A 25112-nucleotide genomic window follows, 5' to 3' on the forward strand; every position below is an offset into this window, starting at 1 on the left:
AGGGTATTTTTGTCATAATTCCATAGAAATATTCAAAATAAACCATCAGTATAAAACATCTGCCTAATCTGTCTTTTTCCACTACTCGATAACTAATCTATGCTGGGATAAATCAAAAACTCAAATATAAATGTATGTACAAAGCAGATAGCAGAGACTTCAGATCCTGTGCTGCCAGCTTAGTAGTAGCCAACAACAGAGTAGTGCCCACATTACGCCTCCAATTCCTATTACACCCTGCAAGCCTTCAGGCTTTTGCTGCAATCTCTCATGCAATCTTGACTTTCTTTCCTCACCTCCATGTGTTGCAGTGGCTTCCTGACGTGCCAGTACCGGTCGGGGCTGTGGCTTCGGATCCACTGGGAGATTGATAGGAAGACCATCTGGATAGAGGTACATCCCAGTCCAGTTCTCATTTTCCTTTGTGTCCTGGGCTTTAAGGTTAAATATACAAACTAAGTACATCAATAGAGGAGTACATGCGAGAGACACTGATTATGAGAATTGACATGAGACATAAGAAAAAGCATAGAAAACTTTAGAAAGACCAAAAATGTGAGGTTTAGGCATAGATAAAGAATTACAAAGAGAAAGTTAAACATACAGTGCAAGATAAAAACAAAAGGGCACAGTGCAAAACTAATAGAAAACAATGGAAGACAGCAGTATGGAGTAGGGGACGAGTAAAAACAGCTATAAGAGAAAAAAAACTTCTTCATTTGTATGTCAGAATAACAAGGTACATCAGCTATAGAAAGAAGACTGCCTAGTACCAAGGAAACAATACTGTACAACATGGCAATATTGTCCAACTTGTTCATAACGTAGCAATGTAATCTACATATGAACGAATTTGTACAAGGGCGCCAGAAGCAGTTCGGACAATGGTCTTTCACCCGGATTAAGATTCTGCCCCAGAACATACACTTCAATCTAGAAAAACAGCAACGGTTATCAATATCATCAAAAAAAGGGTCAGAATTTAAGGAGGGCAGTGGGGGAATGGCCTTATGTCCAGCACTAAAATAGTGGCAGCCCCGCCAACCTAATCTCTGGGAGCCCCAAGGGAATTAAGTCCCTAATTGACAGCGGGATTTGTGTAGCCGGCGCTCCACGGGGGGACATTTAATTCCAGGACCTCCCCTAGTGAGACAGAAATCATACCCCCCGTGAGCTGCCAGCAATTTAAAGGCCGGCGACTCTCCATTACTGGTAGTGTCACCGGGAGTGGTGGCTGCTGCTGGTAAATCACCTGGGTTTTCACCAGAGATCCCTGGCGAAAGGTAAGTGAGGGTGCGATGGGGATCATGGTGGGGTTCCTGGCAAGGGGCCTGGGGATAGTGGGCCAGACGAAATGGCAGGGTTTGGCTGTCAGCAGGCACCCCCTTTCCAGCACTAGTACCCTCAATCAGGCACTTTGAACGAAGAACAGCTCTCCCCTCCACCCCAAGTCGGTTGCAAGCAAACCTTGCTGGACAGTCTCCCTGCATGACGAGTCCCCGCTTGCCACTGGAGTGGGAAGAGGCCCTTAATTGCCCACTCAATTGGCATCTCGCCCCAGACTCAATGGAATGGAGGCAGGATAGTGGTGGGGTCTCCGCACCACCTGATCCCCCACTAACCTCCGAACTCACCAAGGGCTGGCGGGGACATTAAATTCCACACAAGCTGACAACTCAAAGTGGCCTGGCATGCAAAAACAAGTCGTCATACATGCTTTGTTCTTCAGCAATAGGTACACAACAATGTTGCATTGAGAGCCTGAAGGGGAAATTCAAATGTAAAAACGCTAAAATCACAAAATCAGTCATTAATTTCTAGGAAGCAAGGCTGGGATATGTTTCCATGGAGAATTCTGAATTTTTACATTAGATGCATTCCAATTAATTTTGCACATTCTTATCCAACTACCCATTTCCTCGTCAAAGTTTTTGAACGTGTTGTCACTTCCCACATCCATGCCTTTCACACAATTCCATTATTTCAATCTCTCCAATCAGGTTTCCAGTCCGGTCAGTGTTGAAACAGTCTGTGTTTTAAAGTCACAATTGATATTCTTTGTGGCCATGAATGTGTTAAACTATCCCTTTTCAACCCATGTACAGTTTTTAACCCAGTTAAGCACACTATCCTTCTCCAATGCCTCTCCTCCATCATCTAACTGGGTAACATTGGCTTGCTTGATTTCATTCTTACCTATCTAATTGTAGTCAGGGAATTTTGCGCAATGTCTTCTATTCCCATTCTTGCTCTGCTACCCTCGAATTTTTGAAGGATCTACCGTGATGACTACCTTTTATTTTGCATCTACACGTAACACAATGGAGAGGGATGGCAGGAAACCAGGATATAGAAGTGGCTTGGGTAGAGATGAGGAATGATAAAGACAAGAAGTCGCTTGTGGGAGAGGTGTACAGACTCCCTAACAATAATCACATGATAGGATGGGATATCAAAGAAGAAATAGTGGGAGCTTTTCAGAAAGGTCTGATGATTATCATGGAGGGATTTTAATCTACATATAGGATGGAACAACCAGATGGGCAAAGATAGCACAGGTGACGAATTCATAGAATGTTTTGGGGATGATTTCTTCGATCAGCTCCCAACCAGGGAGCAGGCTACACTGGACCTGGTATTTTGCAATGAGATAAGATTAATTAATGACCTCATAGTGAAGGCGCCCCTAGGTAGCAGTGATCATAATATGATTGAATTTTACATTCAGTTCAAGGGAGAGAAGACTGGGTCTAACACTAGCAATTTGAACTTAAATAAGGGCAACTACGACAGCATGAAAGCAGAGCTAGCGAAAGTGAACTAGCAATTTAGGTTAAAGGATAGGTCATTAGAGATTCAGTGGCAGACATTTAAGGAGATATTTCAGAATACACAGAATAGATACATTCCAGCAAGAACAAAATATTCCAAGGGGAGGATTCACCAACTGTGGTTAACTAAAAGAGTTAAAGATAATATCAAACTTAAAGTAAAAGTACATAATTGTGCAGAGATCAGTGGCAGGTCAGAAGATTGGAGAGAATATAAAAAACAGCAAAGAATGACTAAAAGATTAATAAGGGGGGATAAATTGGAGTACGAGAGAAATCTAGCTGGAAGTATAACAACAGACAGTTAAGAGTTTCTATAGATATTTAAAAAAGGAGAGTTAACAAAGTGAGTGTTGGTCCTATAGAAAGTAAGTCTGGGGAACTAATAATGGAAAATAAGCAGATGGCAGATGAATTGAATAGATATTCTGCATTGGTCTTCACTATAGAAGATACAAGTAATATTCCGGAAATAGCTGTAAATCAGGAATTGGAAGGGAGGGAGGAACTCAAGAAAATTACAATCACCAGGGAAGTGGTACTTGGCAAATTGCTGAAACTGCAGGTTGACAAGTCCCCTGAGTCCTGATGGATTTCATCCTAGGGTCTTAAAACAAGTGGCTAGTGAGATAGTTGATGCGTTGTTTTCAATTTTGCAAAACTCACTAGATTTGGGGAAGGTTCCATTAGATTGGAAAATAGCTAATGTAGCTCCTTTATTCAAAAAGGGAGGGAGACAGAAAGCAGGAAACTATATGCCAGTTAGCTGAACCATCTGTCATAGGGAAGATGCTAGAAGCTATTATTAAAGACATTATAACAGGGCACTTAGATAAATTCAAGGTAATCAGGCAGAGTCAACATAGCTTTGTGAAAAGGAAATCATGTTTGGCCAATTTATTGGAGTTCTTTGAAGAAGTAACAGGTGCCGTGGATAAAGGGGAACTGGTGCATGTGCTGCAATTAGATTTTCAGAAGGCAATTGATAAAATGACTCCTAAGGTTATTGCGGAAAATAAATTCTCATGGTGTAGGGCATGGATAGAAGATTGGCTAGCTAACAAGAAACAGAGTAGGCATAAATGGCTCATATTCTGGTTGGCAGGATGTGACAAGTGGTGTGTCACAGGGATCAGTGCTGGGGCCTTAACTCTTTACAACTGAAATAAATGATTTGGATGAAGGGATCGATGATATGGCTGCTAAATTTGTTGATGCACACAAAGGTAGGTAGGAACCTAAGTTGTGAAGAGGGCATAAGGAGGCTACAAAAGGATATAGATAGGTTAGGTGAGTGGGTAAACATCTGGCAAATGCAGGAAAATGTGAGGTTGTCCATTCTGGCAGGACAAATAAAAAAAGAGGCATATATCTCAATGGTGAGAGATTGCAGCTCTGAGATGCAGAGGGATCTGGGTGTCCTATTGCATGAATTCAAAAGGTTAGTATGTAGGTGAGCAAGTAATTAGCAAAGCTAATAGAATGTTATCGCTTATTGTAAGGCAAATTGAATACAAGAATAGGGAGGTTATGTTTCAGTTATGCTTGGTGAGAGATCACATCTGGAGTACTGTGTACAGTATTGGTCTCTTTATTTAAGGAAAGTGTAAATGCATTAGAAGCAGTTCAGAGAAGGTTTTCTGGATTAATACCTGGAATGGATAGGTAGGGAAGGCTGGACAGGCTAAGATTGTATCTGCTGGAGTTTGGAAGAGTAGGAGGCGACTTGATTGAAACATACAAGGTTCTGAGGGGACTTGACAGGGTGAATGTGGAAAGGATATTTCCTCTTGTGGGAGAATCTAGAACTCGGGATCACTGTTTCAAAGTAAGGGGTCGCCCATTTAGGACTGAGATGAGGAAAAAAAATTCTCAGAGTTGAGAGGCTTTGGAATTCTTTTCCTCAAAAGATGGTTGAAGCAGAGTCCTTGAATATCTTTAAGGCAGAGGTAGATAGATTCTTGATAAGCAAAGGGGTGAAAGGTTATCAGGGGTAGGCAGGAATATGACATTAAAATCAGATCAGCCATAACCTTACTGAATGGTGGAGCAGGCTTGAGGGGCCAAGTGGCCTACTCCTGGTCCTAATTTGTATGTTCATATCTACATGCCACTCCTCAGCAACATAATCCGAAAACACATCAGGTTCTAGCGGCATGCTGCTTACACTCAACTCTATCTCGACACCACCTCATTCGACACTCTGCACTGTGACTTGTCACACTTTCCTCTAAATATTACGAAGATTGAAGCCATTGACTTTGGGCCTTGCCATAAACTCCATCTCATGCCAGTTTCCATCCATGGTAGCTATCTTAGATGAGTAAAACCATTTGCACACTTGTTGTGTTTCAGACTTCAAGATGCATTTCCGACCACATAATTACACCATCACCAAAGCTGCCTACCTACACCTTCGTAATATTATTCAGTTCCAACCCTGCCTTAGCTTATCTGCTGCTAAAGCCTCACCTGTGCCATTGTTACCTCTAGATTTAACTATTTCAATGCTCTTCTGGTCAGCCTCTCATCTTACACCATACATAAACCTGTGATCACCCAAAACTCTGCTGCCTGTATCTTAACTCACATCAAATCTCACTCAACCATCACAACAATGCTCGTTAACACTCTCTGGTTCCCCATCTGACAATGCCTCAATTTTAAAATCCTCACCCTTGATTTTAAATACCTCCATGGCCTCAACCCCTCAATATCTATGCAGTCTTCTCCATCTCTATGAGCCTTCTGCTTTCCATTAATTCTGGCCTTGAGCATCCCTGATCTTAAATCAAACTGCAGTCGGCAGCTGTGCTTTCATATGCTTTGGCCCCAAGCTCTGAAATTTTCTCCCTAGATCTCTCTCTCCTTTTATAAGATGCGTCTTAAAAGCTCTCTTTGATCAAGCTTTTGGTCATGCCCCGATTTTGCTTTTTGCAGCTGTGTCAAACGAGTCCAAATTGTTTTTATTGATATCACACTGTTAAGTGCCTTGGAACTTGTTAAAATGCATTAGTATAAATGTAAGCTGTTGTTAAAAAGGAAAGTGCTGTTTGGATTTTCCACATGCTGCCACTTACTTCAAAATTAAGTCAACAGCCACTCTCAGCCAACCTCAATCACCTCAGTTCACAAAGGTGCACAAAGTCTTCTACATTTATTTCAGAGACACTCCATCTTATACAACTCTCCACCCTTTCACATAGATCCAGTTCATACTGGGACTTGGCCCTTTTCCTATCCTGCATTCAACCTACTCCCCTTCTCTGCCTTCACAGTTAAGCTAGTATTAGAACAAAAAACAAATAAAAGTACAGCACAGGAACAGGCCCTTCGGCCCTCCAAGCCTGCGCCGATCATATTGCCTGTCAAACTAAAACATTTTGCACTTCTGGGGTCCGTATCCCTTTATTCCCATCCTATTCATGTATTTGTCAAGCTGCCTCTTAAACACCACTATCGTTCCTGCTTCCACCACCTCCTCTGGCAGCAAATTCCAGACACTCACTACCCTCTGCGTAAAAAACTTGCCCCGCACATCTCCTCTAAAGTTTTCTCCTCTCAACTTAAATCTATGTCCCCTAGTAATTGACTCTTCCATTCTGGGAAAAAGCTTCTGACTATCTACTCTGTCCATGCCATTCATAATTTTGTAAACTTCTATCAAGTCGCTCCTCAATCTCCGTCGCTCTAGTGAGAACAATCCGAGTTTCTCCAACCTCTCCTCATAGCTAATAACCTCCAGACCAGGCAGCATCCTGGCAAACCTCCTCTGCGCCCTCTCCAACGCCTCCATATCCTTCTGGTAATGTGGCGACCAGAATTGCACACAATATTCCAAGTGTGGCCTAACCAAGGTTCTATACACCTGCAGCATGACTTCCCAGCTTTTATACTCAATACCCCTGCCGATGAAGGCAAGCATGCCATATGTCTTCCTGACTACCTTATCCACCTGCGTTGCCACTTTGTGACCTGTGGACCTGTACACCCAGATCCCTCTGCCCGTCGATGCACTCAAGGGTTCTGCCATTTACTGTATAATTCCTACCTGTATTAGACCTTCCAAAATGCATTACCTCGCATTTGTCCGGATTAAACTCCATCTGCCACTCCTCCACCCAAGTCTCCAACCGATCTATATCCCGTTGTATCCTTTGACAATCCCCTACACTATCTGCAACTCCTCCAACCTTAGTGTCGTCTGCAAACTTACTAATTAGCCCAGTTACATTTTCCTCCAAATCATTTACGTATACTACAAACAGCAAAGGTCCCAGCACTGATCCCTGCGGAACACCACTAGTCACAGCTCTCCATTCAGAAAAGCACCCTTCCACTGCTACCCTCTGTCTTCTATGACCAAGCCAATTCTGTATCCATCTTGTCAGCTCACCTCTGATCCCGTACGACTTTACCTTCTGTACCAGTCTGCCATGTCAAAGGCCTTACTGAAATCCATGTAGATAACATCCACTGCCCTTCCATCGTCGATCATCTTTGTCACTTCCTCGAAAAACTCGATCAAGTTAGTGAGATACGACCTCCCCTTCACAAAACCATACTGCCTCTCACTAATACGCCCATTTGCTTCCAAATGGTAGTAAATCCTGTCATGAAGAATCTTCTCCAATAATTTCCCTACCACTGATGTAAGGCTCACCGGCCTGTAATTTCCTGGATTATCCCTGCTACCCTTCTTAAACAATGGAACAACATTGGCCATTCTCCAGTCCTCTGGGACCTCACCCGTAGCCAGTGAGGATACAAAGATTTCTGTCAAGGCCCCAGCAATCTCCTCCCTTGCCTCCCTCAGTACTCTGGGGTAGATCCTATCTGGCCCTGGGGACTTATCCACCTTAATATTCTTCAAGATGCCTAACACCTCCTCTTTCTTGATCTCAACATGATCCAGGCTATCTACACACTCTTCCCTAGACAAATCAACCGCTAAGTCCTTCTCTTTGGTGAATACTGATGAGAAGTACTCATTTAGTATCTCTCCCATTTCTTCTGGCTCCACACAGATTCCCACCTCTGTCCCTGAGTGGGCCTACCCTTTCCCTGGCTACCCTCTTGCTTTTTACATATGTATAAAAGGCCTTGGGATTTTCCTTAATCCTGGTTGCCAATGACTTTTCATGACCCTTTTTAGCCCTCCTGACTCCTTGCTTAAGTTTCTTCCTACTTCCTTTATATTCTCCACGGGCTTCATCTGTTCTCAGCCTTCTAGCCCTTACAAATGCTTCCCTTTTCTTTTTGACTAATCTCACAGTATCCTTCGTTATCCAAGGTTCCTGAAACTTGCCATACTTATCCTTCATCCCAGCTGGAACATGCCGGTCCTGAATTCTTATCAACTGACGTTTGAAAGTCCCCCAACATGTCAGTTGTTGATTTCCCTCAAACATCCGCCTCCAGTCTAGATTCCTCAGTTCCTGCCTAATACTGTTATAATTAGCCTTCCCCCAATTAAGCATCTTAACCTGAGGACTCCTGTTATCCTTATCCACCAGTACCTTGAAACTTACTGAATTATGGTCACTTTTCCCGAAATGTTCCCCTACTGAAACTGTTCTTCCATTGCCACTTTTTAAACTGGTACTTGTCGCATTTCACTCTCCTATCTCCACGTCCTTATATTAACACACACTGCTGCACAACATTCACTGTTTACATTAGCATTGTACTTCACCAACCAAAATATCTGCTGCCACCCTCTCCTTCCTTGCTCAAAGGATTGCTCTGAGCTTTTGACTACTTCAGTCTCCCTCTCACCAGCACAAGGACATAAAAAATAAAAGGAGTAGGCCATTCAGCCCATTCTGCCATTCAATGAGATCGTGGCTGATCTTCTACTTCAACAACATTTTCTTGCACTATCCCCGTATTCCTTGATGTTTTAAATATGTAGAAATCTATGGATCTCAGTCTTGAACATACTCAACGACTGAACCTCCACTGTCCTCTGGGGCAGAGAATTCCAAACTTTCATTACCCTCTGAGTGAAAAAATTCATCCTCATCCCAGTCCTAAATGGCCTGCCCCTTAATCTGAAACTATGTCCCCCGGTTCTTGACCCTCCAGCCAAGGGAATCACCCTTCCTGCATCTACCCTGTCGAGCCCTGTAAGAATTTTTTATGTTTGAATGAGATCAGCTCTCATTCTTCTGAACTCCAGAGAATAAAGGCCCAGTCTATTTAATATTTCCTCATAGGACAATCCCTCCATCTCAGGAATTAGTTTAGTGAACCTTTGTTGCATTCCCTCTAAGGCAAGTATATCTTTCCTTAGGTAAGGAGACCAAAACTACACACAATACTCCAGGTGTGGTCTCACAAAGTCTCTATATAATTGCAGTAAGGCATCTTTACTCCTGCTCAAATCCTCTTGTAATAAAGGCCAACACACCATTTGCCTTCTTAATTGCTTGCTGTACCTGCATGTTAGCTTTCAGTGACGCATGAACAAGGACACCCAAGTCCCTTTGAAGTTGAACACTTCCCAGCCTCTCACCATTTAAGAAATACTCTGCATTTCTGTTTTCCAACCAAAGTGGATAACCTCACATTTTTCCACATTGTATTCCTTCTGCCAGATTTTTGCACACTCGCTTAGCCTCACCAAACCCTCTTGAAGCATCGTTGCACCTTCCTCACAACTCAGATTTCCACCTAGTTGTGTATCATCTGCAAACTTGGAAATAAAAAATTTAATTCCCACATCCAAATCATTGATATAGATTGTGAATAGCTGGGGTCCAAGCACTGATCCTTGCGGTACCCAACTATTTACAGCCTGCCACAAACTGAAAATGTCCCATTTATTCTTACTGTTTTCTGTCCATTATCCAGTTCTCAAACCATGCCAGTATGTTCCCCAAATGCCATGTGCTTTAATTTTGTTTACTAACCTCATGCCTGGAACCCTATCAAAGGCTTTCTGAAAATCAAAATATACCACATGTACCAGTTATCCCCTTATCTATTCTGCTAGTTACATCCTCAAAAAATTGCAACAGGTTTGTTAAACATGATTTCCAAGAATTTGTCCTCCACGACATAATTAGGTTTACCCAGTGTCTATGTAGGTTGAAATCCCCCATAATTACTGTATTACCCTTGTTACATGCAACCTCTAGTTTACTGTAATTTTCATTACCACTGCTGTTTGGTGGCCTAAAAACAACTCCCACCAACGTTTTCGGCCCTTGCTGTTTCTTAGTTCCACCCAAAATGATTCTATGTTCTACATCTTGATCTTTAGAACTATTAACCAAGCTCCCCCCGCATCCTGTCCTTCCTGAATGTCACTTACCCTCGGATATTCAGGTCCCAGCTTTGATTTCCTTGTAGCCACAACTCTGTAATGGCCATCAGGTCATGCATATGAATTTCTATTTGTGCTGTCAATTCATCTGTTTTATTAAGAATGCTGCAGGCATTCAGATACAGAGCCCTTAATTCAGTTTTTTTCCATTTGTAAATTCTGGCCCTATCTGCAGACACACTCTTAAATTTGCAATCACCATCCCTTCCTGCCATACTCTGATTATCATTACCTTTATTGCTATTGGTTTACTTCACTGTTCTTTCCCAGTTTCCCTTCTCACTCCTCCACTGCTATCCATTGTACCTCTCTCCTCCGGCTATTTTCCCCCTCGTCTTGCCAATCATTATTACCCTCTTCCTGTTAACAGTTTCCTATTCCCATGTATTCTGCCTCCGTTCCTTTGCGAAAAAGTTGTTTCCCTTTTCCCTTATGCTGCATTGTCCTTCCCAACACTTCATGTATTTGGCCATCTCACTTTGTGAACTATTTCTCCATCCCTCCCTTTGCCCCCAACACAAATCATTACCCCCTCTTCCCTACCATCTTCCAACCCACTTATTTTTAGCTGATGGCTTACACACTGGAATGGCCCTGATGCTCGCTTCAGAGTATTGTCAGAGCTAAGTGCCACTTGTGGGAATTTTCAGTTTGATGAATTCTGCCTCTACAGCAGGCACTTCAGCTCATTAGTGCAGGTCATGCAAATTTCAGGTTTCCAATATATTCAGGTTTCTTTCAACAGACTTAAAGGTCACCATCTAAAATGTTATTTAAATTGAGCTCCAAAAGTGAATATGGAAAAAAGTCAGTGGCAAACATTTGGAATGATGCATAATCCTTCATCATATCAATAACTGTACCTGGGCTAGGCTTGGGTTGCTCATCAGGCTTAGCGTTCTCAGCAGCTGAAATATAAAACAGCAGGGAAATTGTGAAAATGCTTCAATGCCAATTTTGAACAAAATTTTGAAAGTAGACACTAATAATGCAAATTGCTTCTATTATAGTTACCCCACACACAAACAATCTGGGATTTTAACCAGTGACGTTCCTGGAAAATGACTGCATATCTGATGGAAAGGACTGGATTTGGTACTGTTGGACCCACAATGAATTAGCATGCCAGCATTCACCATTTAAGTTGATATAAAAAATGGCTACTTGAATGAGTTATATGAGGATGGCCTAATGCCATTCAAACTACATCACAACAGAGGAAAAGCCTGCAGGAAAGAGCAGAAAATTCTGAAAACAAATTAAAAGAATGCTGATAATGGCATGAAAATCATTCAAAAATGTAGTCAGAACATAAACATAACAGCCAGTCAGTCATCCATGTGGAACCTTAAAATATTATAAATCACGTATTACTAGAGCACTAGAAAAAACATGAACTGTCTAACCTGATCACAAGCCTTTAACATGGTGACAGCAGACTCTAGATGAAAATGTGCATCTGTATCTCTAACAGAGGTTGCTTTCAGTCACCAGTGATAAGAAGTTTTAACATGTCAGAATCTTGTCCAGGGCTTAATTTGATACAAATACTGCAAGCACTGTTAGCTGTCTACAAGTTTGATGGAGGAAGCATCTACTTTCAAACAGACTGCTTTGATCAGTTATCTGAACGACTAATCGAATTTGTTATTCAAGTCCTAGAACATCCTGTTTTCTGGGATACTTAAAGAGCCGTGGTTCCAGCTAGTACTGCTGCCATAACGAAAGCAGAAACACTGCTTACTAAGCAAAGAGAGTAACGAAGGGGAGGGGACAGAGTCATGGAGGCATAATGGTACAAAAGGAGGCCACTTGTCCTATAAAGTCCATGCCAGCTCTCTGTAGACCAAACCAATCAGTCCCATTCCCCCTTTCAATACCCTGCAAGTTTATTTCCCCTCAAGTACTAATCCAATTTCCTTTTGAAATCATTCACCTCCCTCATAGGCAGCAATTTCCAGTCCAATACCACTTACTGTGCAAAGAAAATCTTCATCACACCCCCCACATCACGTGCCCAAAATCTTAAATGTGTGTCCCCTAGTGGTTGTACCATCAGCTAATAAGAACAGCCTTTCTTAGTCTGACTTGATTAAATCTGTCATAATTTGTCAAATTTCCCCTCACTCACCTTGACTTCGAGGAGAGCAACCTCAGCTTCTTCAACCTAACCTTGTAGCTAAAATCACCAATCCCTGGAATCATTCTGATAAATCTCTTCTGCCCCTTTCAGGGATCCTCACATAATTCCTAAAGTGTGGTGACTAGAATTGGACGGAGCCAGTGGTAGGTCTGTGCAGTTTTGTTTTCATTGAGCAGGGGGAGGTGAAAATTTTCAAATGCAAAAAAATTCTGTCTGATAAGTTGTGTATGAGCTAAACAGTTCCACAACACAAAGATGATTCTGAAAATCTGAAAAGTGGAGATGATGTACTGCTAGGCAGTCAACATACATAGAAGCTGATCCTAATTTCATTGATGGAGCCTTTGAGGAGTAACACCTAGATTAAAAGGGACAAAAAATGGATCCATGGGATCTGCAGAGTTGATTACATAGATCTAAAGAGACAGTTGAGATATGATCCCATGTCAAACTCTGCAGAAAGGTTAGGGAGAACAAGGAGGTACAATGCACTATGGTTGTAGCCAGAGAAGACAGCTGTGGGCAGTTTCTGTACACTGAACAAGCAAGGGAAACCAAATCTGCGAGGAAGTTCAGGTCTCTCAACAAGATAGAAAGGTTAGAAATATGGAAAGGCTTGGAAAGGACAGAAAAATTCAAGGGTAATCATGTCTAGCACTTACTTTATTTCACATACCTCCACATGGACAAAGGCTCCTGTGCTGTATTCACAAATACAGTAGCCATTTTTTGTGGCACAAACAGATCAACTTCCAACACAAGACTTATATGGGTTTGAAATCATGATCTCCAAAGTTTATAATGGGTAGGGGGCAGTGAAGAGGAAGGAGAAAATGACAAATAAATGTAACAGCAGTTCACCTGTGCTAGGGCCAGTAGCAGTACTTGGAGCAGCTTCAGACTTCTGAACTTTACATTCTGGCTCTGCAGCAGCTGAAAAACAAAGCCAGAAAACTTCAGTGAAAATGTTTTGATGAGGAAAGTACTTGACTGGACAAAACCAAACTTGTCTCTTCACTGTTTTAAAATGGATAGGATTTGCCAGAGTGAACTTTTCTTCTATATTCTCATCCTTAGTCTGAAATATCCATGAACAGTGTAATCTTCTCCAGCTTCAGTTTTTTAAAAATATATTCATTCACGGGATGTGGGTTTCACTGGCTGGGCCAGCATTTACTGCCCATCCCTAGTTGCCCTTGAGAAGGTGATGATGAGCTGCCTCCTTGAACCGCTGCAGTCCACATGGTGTAGGTGCACCTACAGTACGGTTAGGAAGGGAGTTCCAGGATTTTAACCCAGCGACAGTGAAGGAATGGCAGTATATTTCCAAGTCAGGATGGTGAGTGACTTGGAGGGGAACTTCAAGGTGGCGGTTTTCTCCTCTATCTGCTGCCCTTGTCCTTCTAGATGGTAGTGGTCGTGGGTTTGGAAGGTGCTGTCGAAGGAGCCTTGGTGAATTCCTGCAGTGCATCTTGTAGATGGTACATACTGCTGCTACTGTGCGTTGGTGGTGGAGGAAGTGAATGTTTGTGGATAGGGTGCCAATGAAGTGGGATGCTCTGTCCTGGACAGTGTCAAGCTTTTTGAGTGTTGTGGGAGCTGCACTCATCCAGGCAAGTGGGGAGTATTCCAGCACACTCCTGACTTGCACCTTGTAGATGGTGGACAGGCTTTGGGGAGTCAGGAAGTGAGTTACTCGTTGCACGATTCTTAGTCTCTGAGCTGCTCTTGTAGCCACCGTATTTATATGGCTAGTCCAGTTCAGTTTCTGGTCAATGGTAACCACCAGGATGTTGATGTTGGGGGAATTCAGTGATGGTAATGCCACTGAACATCAAGGGACAATGGTTGGATTCTCTCTTGTTGGTGATGGTCATTGCCTGACACTTCTGTGGCGCAAATGTTCTTTGCCACTTGTGAGCTCAAGCCTGGATATTGTCCAGGTCTGGCTGCATTTGGACATTAACTGCTTCAGTATCTAAGGAGGTGTGAATGGTGCTGAACACTGTGCAATCATCAGCGAACATCCCCACTTCTGACCTTATGATGGAAGGAAGGTCATTGATGAAGCAGCTGGAGATGGTTGGGCTCAGGACACTACCCTAAGGAACTCCTGCAGTGAGGTCCTGGAGTTGAGATGACTGACCTCCAACAACCACAACCATCTTCCTTTGTGCTAGATATGACTCGAACCAGCGGAGAGTTTTCCCTGATTCCCATTGACTCCAGTTTTGCTAGGGCTCCTTGATGCCACACTCGGTCAAATGCTGCCTTGATGTCAAGGGCAGCCACTCTCACCTCACCTTGGGAGTTCAGCTCTTTTGACCATGATTGAACCAAGGCTGTAATGAGGTCAGGAGCTGAGTGGCCCTGGCGGAACCCAAACTGGGCGTCAGTGAGCAGGTTATTAAGCAAGGTTATTAATTATTATTAAGCAAATGCTGCTTGATAGCACTGTTGATGACCCCTTCCACAGCGTCATTCAATGTGCCCTACTCCAAGTCTAGCTGTAGATAAATATGAATTGGAGAAAGGTTAGAGCTGAGGAGAATATTTTTCCACCTGGAGGGTGATGGGAGGTCTGAAACTCGCTGCCTGAAAAGGTGGTATAGATAGAAACATTTACTGTATGAAAAGAAAATTGAGGGAACAGGAGGGTCGTTTAGCATGGTGTATTTGATGTGGTCAACATAGATTTTAGTAAGGCGTTTAACAAGGTCCCATGTGACAGACTGTCAGAAAATTAAATGCTCATGGGATCCTAAGAGAAATAGCAAGTTGGATCTAAAACTGGCTCAGTGGTAGGAAGTGACGGGTAATGGACGATGGGTTGTGATTTGTGATTGGAAGGCTGTTTCCACTAGGTTTCTGTAAGGTTCAGTATCAGGTCCTTTGCTGATCGTGGTATATTTTGATGATTTAGACTTAAATGTAAGAGCCATGACTGAGAGGTTTGCAGAGGATATGGAAATTGGTTGTGTGGTGGAAAGTTGCAGTCTGCAGGAACATATCGATTGACCAGTCAGATGGGCAGAAAAGTGAGAAATGGAATTCAATGCAGAAGAATGCAAGGTCATACACTTGGGGAGGGCAAAAGATCTCCTAGGCTCTCTTGAAAGGCACACAGCCTCAAAGTTATCAGGCTACACTGTGATGGCTTCCATTCTGAAATTCAGGACCCATACACATGAGGGAGGGGATAGAGACAAATGAGAGAAGATTAGAGTGAAGATAAAAAGCTCAATGAATGGAGCACAGCGGGAGCTCTAAAATTCGACCTGATACCTAAAACTCATTCAGTAACTTTGTCCATGGATTGAACAAGCAGACCATTTTCTTGAACATGATGAACACAAAACTATTTTTCAAAGCCAATTTTGAATATCCACTTGTACAATATTTCATTAACTGCATACGCTAAGGTCTTCAGTCAAGAAACCTATTGCTCGTAAACAAGTTGTCTGGAGATTTTTAAGCAGGCCCAAGCAACTCACAGCATCATTTTAATACAGTACAATGGGAACAGAAACAAACAGTATTGGATAAGTAAAACAACTTTTATTATAGCCTTATAATCTTTTATCATCGCATCAGGTAAATATTTATATCTATGGTGTTTTCTGGTTCGGCATTCTAACATTATTCTATAATCCAGAAAATTCTGAAATCCAGAAATGACTTGGTCCCAATTATTCCAGACTGGAGAGGTTACAACCGTGTATAGAAAACACAAGTTTAATATTTGAAGAATATCAAAAGGAAATAGGACATTTTATGGTAACTTGATTACAGAAAATCAAAGCAAGTCTTCAAAGATAAAAATAAAGGCCTGGACAAATTTTCATTCCGTAAAGAGATAAATAGCAATCAACTTTGGCAGTTGGATGGATAACATTATTGTGCAAGACGGATAAAAAAAACCAAACTGAATCTATTATTGTAAATGATGTGTAATTTTGATGGCTTAATATAAAATAACTGTGCCAATAACTTACATTTTTCTGCAACTCTTTTTACAGCAGTTTTTTCATTGGCCTTTGTATCATTTTTCTCTAGGACAACCTGAAATTTAAAATATAACCAAAAGCTTAATTCAAAACCTTTTTTTTTAATTCATTCATGGGATGCAGGCATCGTTGGTTAGGCCAGCATTTATTGTCCTTGCCTAATTGCCCTTGAGAAGATGATGATGAGCTACCTTCTTGAACTGCTGCAGTCCATGTGGTGTAGGTACACCCACAGTGCTGTTAGGGAGGGAGTTCCAGGGTTTTGACCCAACGACAGTGGTGGAACGACAATGTATTTTCAAATCAGGATGGTGGGTGGCTCGGAGGGGAACTTGCAGGTTGCGGTGTTCCCATGTATCTGCTGCCATTGTCCTTCTAGATGGGCGAGTTTGGAAGGTGCTGTCTAAAGAAGACTGGTGAGTTCCTGCAGTGCCTCTTGTAGATGGTATACATTGCTGCCACTGTGCGTTGGTGGTAGATGGAGTGAATGTTTGTGGATGGCATGCCAATCAAGTGGGTTGTTTTGTCCTGGATGGTGTCAAGCTTCTAGAGTGTTGTTGGAGCTGCACTCAACCAAACAATTGGAGAGTATTCCATCACACAGCTGACTTGCGCTTTGTAGATGGTGAACAGGTTTTGGTGAGTCAGGTGGTGAGTTACTCACTGCAGGATTCCTAGCCTCCAACTTGTTCTTGTAGCCACAGTATTTATATGGCTAGTCCAGTTCAGTTTCTGGTCAATGGTAACCACCAGGATGTTGAGAGTGGGGGATTCAGCGATGGTAATACCATTGAATGTCAAGGGGCGATGGTTAGATTCTCTCTTGTTGGAAATGGTCATTGCCTGGCGCTTGTGTGGCGTGAATGTTACTTGCCACTTGTCAGCCCAAGCCTGGATATTGTCCAGGTCTTTCTGCATTTGGACATGGACTGCTTCAGTATTTGAGGAATCAAAAATGGTGAACATTGTGCAATCATAATCAAACATCCCCACTTCTGACCTTATGATGAAAGGAAGGTCATCGATGAAGCAGCTGAAGATGGTTGGGCCTTGGACGCTACCCTGAGGAACTCCTGAAGCGATGTACTGGAACCGAGATGATTGACTGCTAAACACCACAACCATCTTCCTTTGTGCTGGGTATGACTCCAACCAGCAGAGAGCTTTCCTCCTGATTCCCACTGACTCCAGTTTTGCTAGGGCTCCTTGATGCCACACTCGATCAAATGCTGCCTTGATGTCAAGGGCAGTTACTCTCACCCCATCTCTGGAATTCAGCTCTTTTGTCCCATGTTTGGACCAATGCTGTAATGAGGTCAGGACCCGTGTGACCCTGGCGGAACCCAAACTGAGAGTTAGTGAGCAGGTTATTGCTAAGCAAGTGCCGTTTGATAGCACTTCCATTACTTTACTGATGATCGAGAGTAGACTGATGGGGTGGTAATTGGCGAGTTGGATTTGCTCTACTTTGAGTGTACAGGACATACCTGGACAATTTTCCATATTGCCAGGTAGATGCAAGTGTTGTAGCTGTACTAGAACAGCTTGGCTTGGGGCAAGGCAAGTTCTGGAACACAAGTCTTCAGTACTATTGCTGAAATATTGTCAGGGCCGGTAGCCTTTGCACTATCCAGTACCTTTAGCTATTTCTTGATATCACATGGAGTGAATCGAATTGGATGAAGACTGGCATGTGGTGCTGGGGACCTCTGGAGGAGGCCAAAATGGATCATCCACTTGGCACTTCTAGCTGAAGGTCATTGCAAATGGTTCAGCCTCATCTTCTGCACTGATGACTTTCACATACAATAGACAAATCCATTGCAAAAGGCTTTAGAATGTTTAAAGTTTTTACTCCAACCTGTCAACCTGGTGAAGCAACAACACAGAACCACTTGCATGCAATCGACAGAGCTAAGCGAACCCACAACCAACAGATTAGATCTAAGCTCGGCAATCCTGCCACATCCAGTCATGAATGGTAGTGGACAATTAAACAACTGTAGGAGGAGGCTCCACAATAAGGGGCTTCCCCATCCTCAATGATGGGGGAGCCCCACACATCATTGCAAAAGACCAGGCTTAAGCATTTGTAGCCATTTTAAACCTGAGGTGCTGAATGGATGATTCATCTCGGCCTACACCTGTGGTCCCCAGTTTCAGATATGGATATCACTCCACTTGATATCAAGAAACGGCTGAAGGCACTGGATACTGCACAGCTATGTGCTCCAACTACATTCCAGCAATAGTGCTGCAGACTTGTGCTCCAGAACTTGCCACACCCCCAGCCAAGCAGTTCCAATGCAGCTACAACGCTGGCATCTAACAGGCAATGTGGACAATTGTCCAGGTATGTTCCACCCACAAAGAAAAGGACAAATCCAACCAGGCCAATTACCGCCCATCAATCTACTCTCAGTCATCAGCAAAGTATTGGAAAGTGCTGTCAACAGTGCTATCAAGCAGCACTTACTCAGCAGTAACCTGCTCACTGGCACTCAATTTGGATCCCGCTGGCGCACTCAGTTCTTGACCTCATTACAGCCTTGGTCCAAACATGGACAAAAGAACTGCACTCCTGAGGTGAGAGTGACTGCCCTTCACATCAAGGCAGCATTTAACTGACAGTGGCTCAAGGGGCCCCAGCAAAACTGGTGTCAATGGAAATCAAGGGGAAAACTCTCTGCTGGTTGGAGTCATACCTAGCACAAAGGAAGATGATTGTGGTTTTTGGAGGTCAATCATCTTAGTCCTGGGACATCGCTGCTGGAGCTCCTCAGGGGAGTGTCCTAGGCACAACCATCTTCAACTGTTTCATCAATGACCCTCCCTCCATCATAAGGTCAGAAGTGGATGATTGCACAATTTTCAGCACCATTTTTGACTCCTCAAATACTGAAGCAGTCCATGCTCATATGCAGCAAGACCTGGACAATATTCAGGCTTGGGTTGATATGCGGCAAGTAATATTCACGCCACACAAACGCCAGGCAATAACTATCTTCAACAAGGGTGAATATAACCATCTCCCCATAATGTTCAATGCATTACCATTGCTGAATCCCCCACTATCAACATCCTGGTGGTTACCATTGACCAGAAAATGAGCTGGACCAGCCATGTTGGTAATGTAGCTATAACAGTGGGTCAGAGGCTAGGAATTCTGCAGACATCAACTCACCTCCTGAGTCCCCAAATCCTGCCCACCATGTACATAGCACAAGTTAGGGGTATAATGGAATACTCTCCACTTGCCTGGATGAGTGCAGCTCCAACAACACTCAAGAAGCTCAACATCATCTAAGAGAAAGCAGCCTGTTTGATTGGAACCCCATCCACCGCAATAAACATTCACTCCCTCCACCACCAATGCATAGTGGCAGCAGTGTGTACCATCTGCAAGATGCACTGCACCAACTCACCAAGGTTTCTCTGGCAGCACCTTCCAAACCTGCGACCTCTACCAGGACAAGGGCAGAAGATACTCGGGAACACCACCACCTGCAACTTCCCCTCCAAGCTACACATCATTCTGACTTGCAACGATATCACATTCCTTCACTGTTGCTGGATCAAAATCCTGGAACTCTCTTCCTAACAGCACTGGGGGTGTTCCATACACCACATGGACTACAGCGGTACAAGAAGGCAGCTCACCAGACCCTTCTCAATGACAATTAGGGACAGGCAATAAATGCTGGCCTGGCCAGCGACATGAACAAATATAAATAGAAACATCAAACATCATCTTCCAAAATCTGTATTCCCCACTGCTCCCCCGTACTTATACACATAATTAATGCATTGCTATTTTGCACTTTAATGTCGAGGACTACACAAGTACTCCATCTAACATATGAACTGTGTTCAAAAGTAACTGTCTGAATAAACATAATGTTGGATTACTGCATTTAATCAACAGGAGGCTTCTTATTAGAAAATAAACAAAACTAACAAAGGTTTGAACGAATTTCCAGTTAAAAATGACTTCACATCATCAAGATGTCCCAAAGTACTTCAGAGCCAATTATTTTGAAGTTAAGTGACTTTATAAAATTTAAGGCAGCTACGTTGCACACAGCAAGATCTAACAGGTAGCAAATAATCAATTACTCTTTCTCTGTGGCACTGATTCTAGATAGTGCGTTGGCCAAAATCTCTTACTCTTCTTCAATTAGTGGTATGGGAACTTTTATTTCACATGAACAGTCAGTCAGTCAGCAATGATTCCCTACAGGTTTTACCATCATAAATCCCCAAGGAACAAGCTGTAGACAAACTATAAAGCCTCATACTGCTGAAAAGCTTGCTGCCTTTAATACAGTTGATCCAGTATAATAACTCAAGCTGAACAGTTTGAGCCTCTTTGAAGAGCCAACACCCAGCACGGCAAATGTCATTTAACATTTATTCATGTTGCCAACATAATCAAAAACATCTTTTACCATAGCTATTTGATGAAGCAACAGAGGGTTGATGGGAGTGCAGCTGATATTGTGCGTAATGGCTTTCAAAAGGTGTTTGATAAAGTATCAAATAAATAGATGTTAAAAAAATTGAAGTTTACTGGATTAAAGGGGCAGTGCCAGCATGGATGAAAAACTGGTTAAGAGACAGGTTGCAGAGAGTAGTGGCGATCAGTTATTTTTCAGACTGAAAGTGTGCAGTTTTGTCCTTCAGGAGTTAGCATTAGGACCATTGTCCTTTTTGATATAAATTAATAGCCTGGACGAGGGTATACAGGACATAATTTCAAAGTTTGCAGACGACATGATACTCGGTAACGTAGTATACAAAGAGGAAGAAAGTAACAGACTTCAGGACGACATACACAGGCAGGTAAATGGGTAAACATGTGGCTGATGAAATATAATGCAGAGAAGTGTGATGTGATGGGTTCTGGTAGGAAGAATATGATGCGCTTTAAATTAAATATTATAATTTTAAAAGGAATGCCGGAACAGAGAAATCTGGCAGTGTACATACAGAAATCTTTGCAGGTGACAGGACAAGTTGAAAAGGCTGTTAAAAAGCATATCAGAAAATTGGTTTTATGCACAGAATCACAGTACAAAAGCAAGGAAGTTATGCTAAACTTTACAAATCTTTATAAACTCCATTTGGAGTATTGCAGCCCATTTTTGGGCACCATACTTCCAAGGTGTCAAGGCTTTAAAGAAGGTGCAGAGGAGCAGTACCAGAATGGTATCAGTTTTACATCATAGAAACTAGGGTTATTCTCCCAGGACAGAGAAGTTTAACTGGAAATTTAACACAGGTGTTCAAAATTATGAATGGTTATGAAAGAGTAAAAAAGGAAAAACTGTTTCCAATGACAGCCAGCAAACAGAGGATGCAGATTTAAGGTAACATAGACCTTGGATGAAACCTAGTGCAGGGAAAGGTGAGGCTGTATATTTTGCAAAGACATGAGAAATTGATGCAGTTTTTCATATGGAGTCTTCTGTATTAAATAGTGGCACAGAGTACAAAAGAGGTAATGCTAAACCTATACAAATGATCAATTATTCCTGTGTTAGAATATTGTGTTGAGAATAGGGCACCCCAGTTTAGGAGGACAGCCACTAAGATATCAGGGATGAGGCTTTCCTTATGAGGAAAGGCCAGAGAAACTGGGGCATAAAAGATAGAGCTGTACAAAATTGCATTTCGGAGTTGTGCATGTTTCTTTCTTCCCTCCCTCCCAGAACCATGATAGGATTTTGTCTTTCCTTCAACCACTCCACCAGACTCTATATTCAACGAATTAACCTCTGCCATTTCTGCCACCTCATGATGTCACCACCACCAAATATCCTTCCCCGCTGCTGCCGCCACTCCCCCCACCCCTTTCAGCATTCCTAAGGGACCATTTGCAACATACTGGTCCACTCCTAAATCACCAACACCCCTTACCCTACCCACAGAACCTCATCTTTCAATTCAGCACTTCACAGCCTTCCAGGCTCAAGACTGAGTTCAACAATCTCAGATCATATCCACGACTCCCATTTTTTTCCTGAACAGCAGCTGCTGGTAATGATTCTGTGATCATTTACAACACCTCCAGACCCAGCTTTAGTTTATTCACTTGTCCCATTACCAACCACTTTTGGTTTGCACCATCACTCTTTTTGTCAGTGACTCATACCTTCAACCCTATCACAAAGCTTCCCTTCTGAGCTTACTTTTTGTTCTTTCCACCCTACCTTTATATGAAATCTGTTATATCTCTTGCCTTTTTCCAAACTGATGAAAGGTATTTGGCCTAAAATGTTAATTGTCTCTCTTTCCACAGATGACATTTGGCCTGCTGAGTATTTGCAGCATTTTGTTTTTTCAGATTTCCAACATGTGTAGTACTTTGCTTTTGTCATAAAACAGGTAATGCACATCAAAAAGTAAGCTATTCTTTCAGAGGGTACAAACACAATGGGTTGAAAGGCCCCCTACTGTGTTGCAAAATTCCCCGATTCTGTGCAACTTATGAATGACGCTGGCAAGGTTATTTGGCGTTCACTGTGCTTACTGGATACAGAAGTATGTTTAAAAACTTGACAGTCAAACATATGATTAATCAGTTCCTCTCAAAGATATGAAATCAATAAGAGAGAAATAAAGCAGACCCAATTCATGTGGGAAGACATGCAGATTACTGCCGCTGCAGCTTCATGAACATGGCAGATAGTAAGGTGAAATCACTGATTAGCTGCAACCAAGAGTCACTTGGGTACCGTGAGAAACAGCCTTAAAGAAGTATTGCCCCAGTGTTCCTTGTTGCAAGTTCTTGCAGTTGCCAGGATAATTTGTAAATAAACAACCCACAAGCAGATTTGTACTTACCTTCACCTTTCCTCTGCCATCCTTTTTTTCAATTTCCAGTGCTTTTGTGAAGACAAATTCTTTCCATTCAGAAGGTTTTAGTTTTTCTCCCTCATATTTGAGAATATATGGATGATGCTTTTCCTGAAAAGAACCGCATATTACCAAATGTCATCCTTCCAACATACATTAATTTTGATAATTTGATACAGTACTGGTTGAGAAAAAAAGCTTCATGCTCTAGCAGCTAAGTATTTTGTATTCAAAAACAGAATTACCTGGAAAAACTCAGCAGGTCTGGCAGCATCGGCGAAGAAGAAATCAGTTAACGTTTCGAGCCTTCATGGCCCTTCGGCAGAACTGAAGCATAGTTAGAAGAAGGGAGAAATATAAACTGGTTTAAGGTGGGTGGGTGGGAGGGGTGGGGGGAGAGAGACATTGAGGGTGTGGTGATTGTGGAGATGAGCAGATAATCAAAAGATGTCACAGACAAAAGGGTCAAAGAGGTGTTGAAGGTGGTGATATTTGTCTAAGAAAAGTGCTAATTAAGAATGGAAGACAGGATATTCAAAGTACAGCTCTAGTGGGGTGGAAAGACTAACAAGGTTTTAGTTTTAGATTTAAAAATAATGGAAATAGGTGGGGAAAGAAGAATCTATATAAATTATTGAAAAAAAAGCCGGGGGGGGGGGGGGGATGGGGGCGGGGGAGTTTAAGATCTAAAGTTGTTGAATTCAATATTCAGCCCGGAAGGCTGTAAAGTGCCTAGTCGGAAGATGAGGTGCTGTTCCTCCAGTTTGCGTTGGGCTTCACTGGAACAATGCAGCAAGCCAAGGACAGACATGTGGGCAAGAGAACAGGGTGGAGTGTTAAAATGGCAAGCGACAGAGAGGTTTGGGTCTTTCTTGCGGACAGACCGCAGGTGTTCCGCAAAACGGTCGCCCAGTTTGCGTTTGGTCTCTCCAATGTAGAGGAGACCGCATTGGGAGCAACGAATGCAGTAGACTAAGTTAGGGGAAATGCAAGTGAAATGCTGCTTCACTTGAAAGGAGTGTTTGGGCCCTTGGACGGTGAGGAGAGAGGAAGTGAAGGGGCAGGTGTTGCATCTTCTGCGTGGGCATGGGGAGGTGCCATAAGTGGGGGTTGAGGAGTAGGGGGTGATGGAGGAGTGGACCAGGGTGTCCCGGAGGGAACGATCCCTACGGAATGCCGTCAGGGAGGGTGAAGGGAAGATGTGTTTGGTGGTGGCATCATGCTGGAGTTGGCGGAAATGGCGGAGGATGATCCTTTGAATGCGGAGGCTGGTGGGGTGATAAGTGAGGACAAGGGGGACCCTATCATGTTTCTGGGAAGGAGGAGAAGGCGTGAGGGAGGATGCGCGGGATATGGGCCGGACATGGTTGAGGGCCCTGTCAACGACCGTGGATGGAAAACCTCGGTTAAGGAAGAAGGAGGACATGTCAGAGGAGCTGTTTTTGAAGGTAGCGTCATCAGAACAGATGCAACGGAGGCGAAGGAACTGAGAGAATGGGATGGAGTCTTTACAAGAAGCGGGGTGTGAGGAGCTGTAGTCGAGGTAGCTGTGGGAGTCGGTAGGCTTGTAATGGATATTGGTGGACAGTCTATCATCAGAATTTTGTATTGTTCTTTTTACTGCCAGCATCACACTTTGGATGCTTGGACACATCGATTGGCCAAAGTACAAATCAAAAATTGCATTTATCTAGCATCTTTAATTTAGTAAAATATCCCAAGATGTTTCAAACTAGCATTGCCAGATGAAATTTGACACCTAGTCACATAAGGCGATTTTGGATGAGTGACACAAAGCTTGGTCAGAGTGAGATTTAAGGTTGACTTAAAGTAAAAGTAAGCAGGCAGGCAGAGAGGTTTAAAAAGTGAATTCCAGAGCTTAATGCCTAGTCAGCTGAAGGCATGGAAACTAGATAAATGATGAAAATTGGGATTGCACACAA

At 42.8% G+C, this 25112-nt stretch overlaps 1 protein-coding gene across 3 annotated transcripts in view; it reads right to left on the reverse strand.

Moving 5' to 3' along the window:
- LOC144678782 (uncharacterized) overlaps positions 1 to 25112 on the reverse strand; it is a 116280-nt gene that overhangs the window by 64984 nt on the left and 26184 nt on the right. For all 3 annotated transcript variants that reach the window (XM_078538687.1, XM_078538685.1, XM_078538686.1), the window contains exons 7-11: positions 23158 to 23280; positions 16300 to 16366; positions 13166 to 13237; positions 11025 to 11069; positions 297 to 434 (exon numbers count right to left, since the gene is read on the reverse strand). In XM_078538687.1, coding sequence (XP_078394813.1) covers positions 297 to 434; positions 11025 to 11069; positions 13166 to 13237; positions 16300 to 16366; positions 23158 to 23280 — 445 coding nt within the window. The remainder of the gene's footprint in view (positions 1 to 296; positions 435 to 11024; positions 11070 to 13165; positions 13238 to 16299; positions 16367 to 23157; positions 23281 to 25112) is intronic.

Source organism: Cetorhinus maximus, chromosome 3, assembly GCF_964194155.1.
Source record: "Cetorhinus maximus chromosome 3, sCetMax3.hap1.1, whole genome shotgun sequence".
In the NCBI taxonomy this organism is placed as follows: domain Eukaryota; kingdom Metazoa; phylum Chordata; class Chondrichthyes; order Lamniformes; family Cetorhinidae; genus Cetorhinus; species Cetorhinus maximus.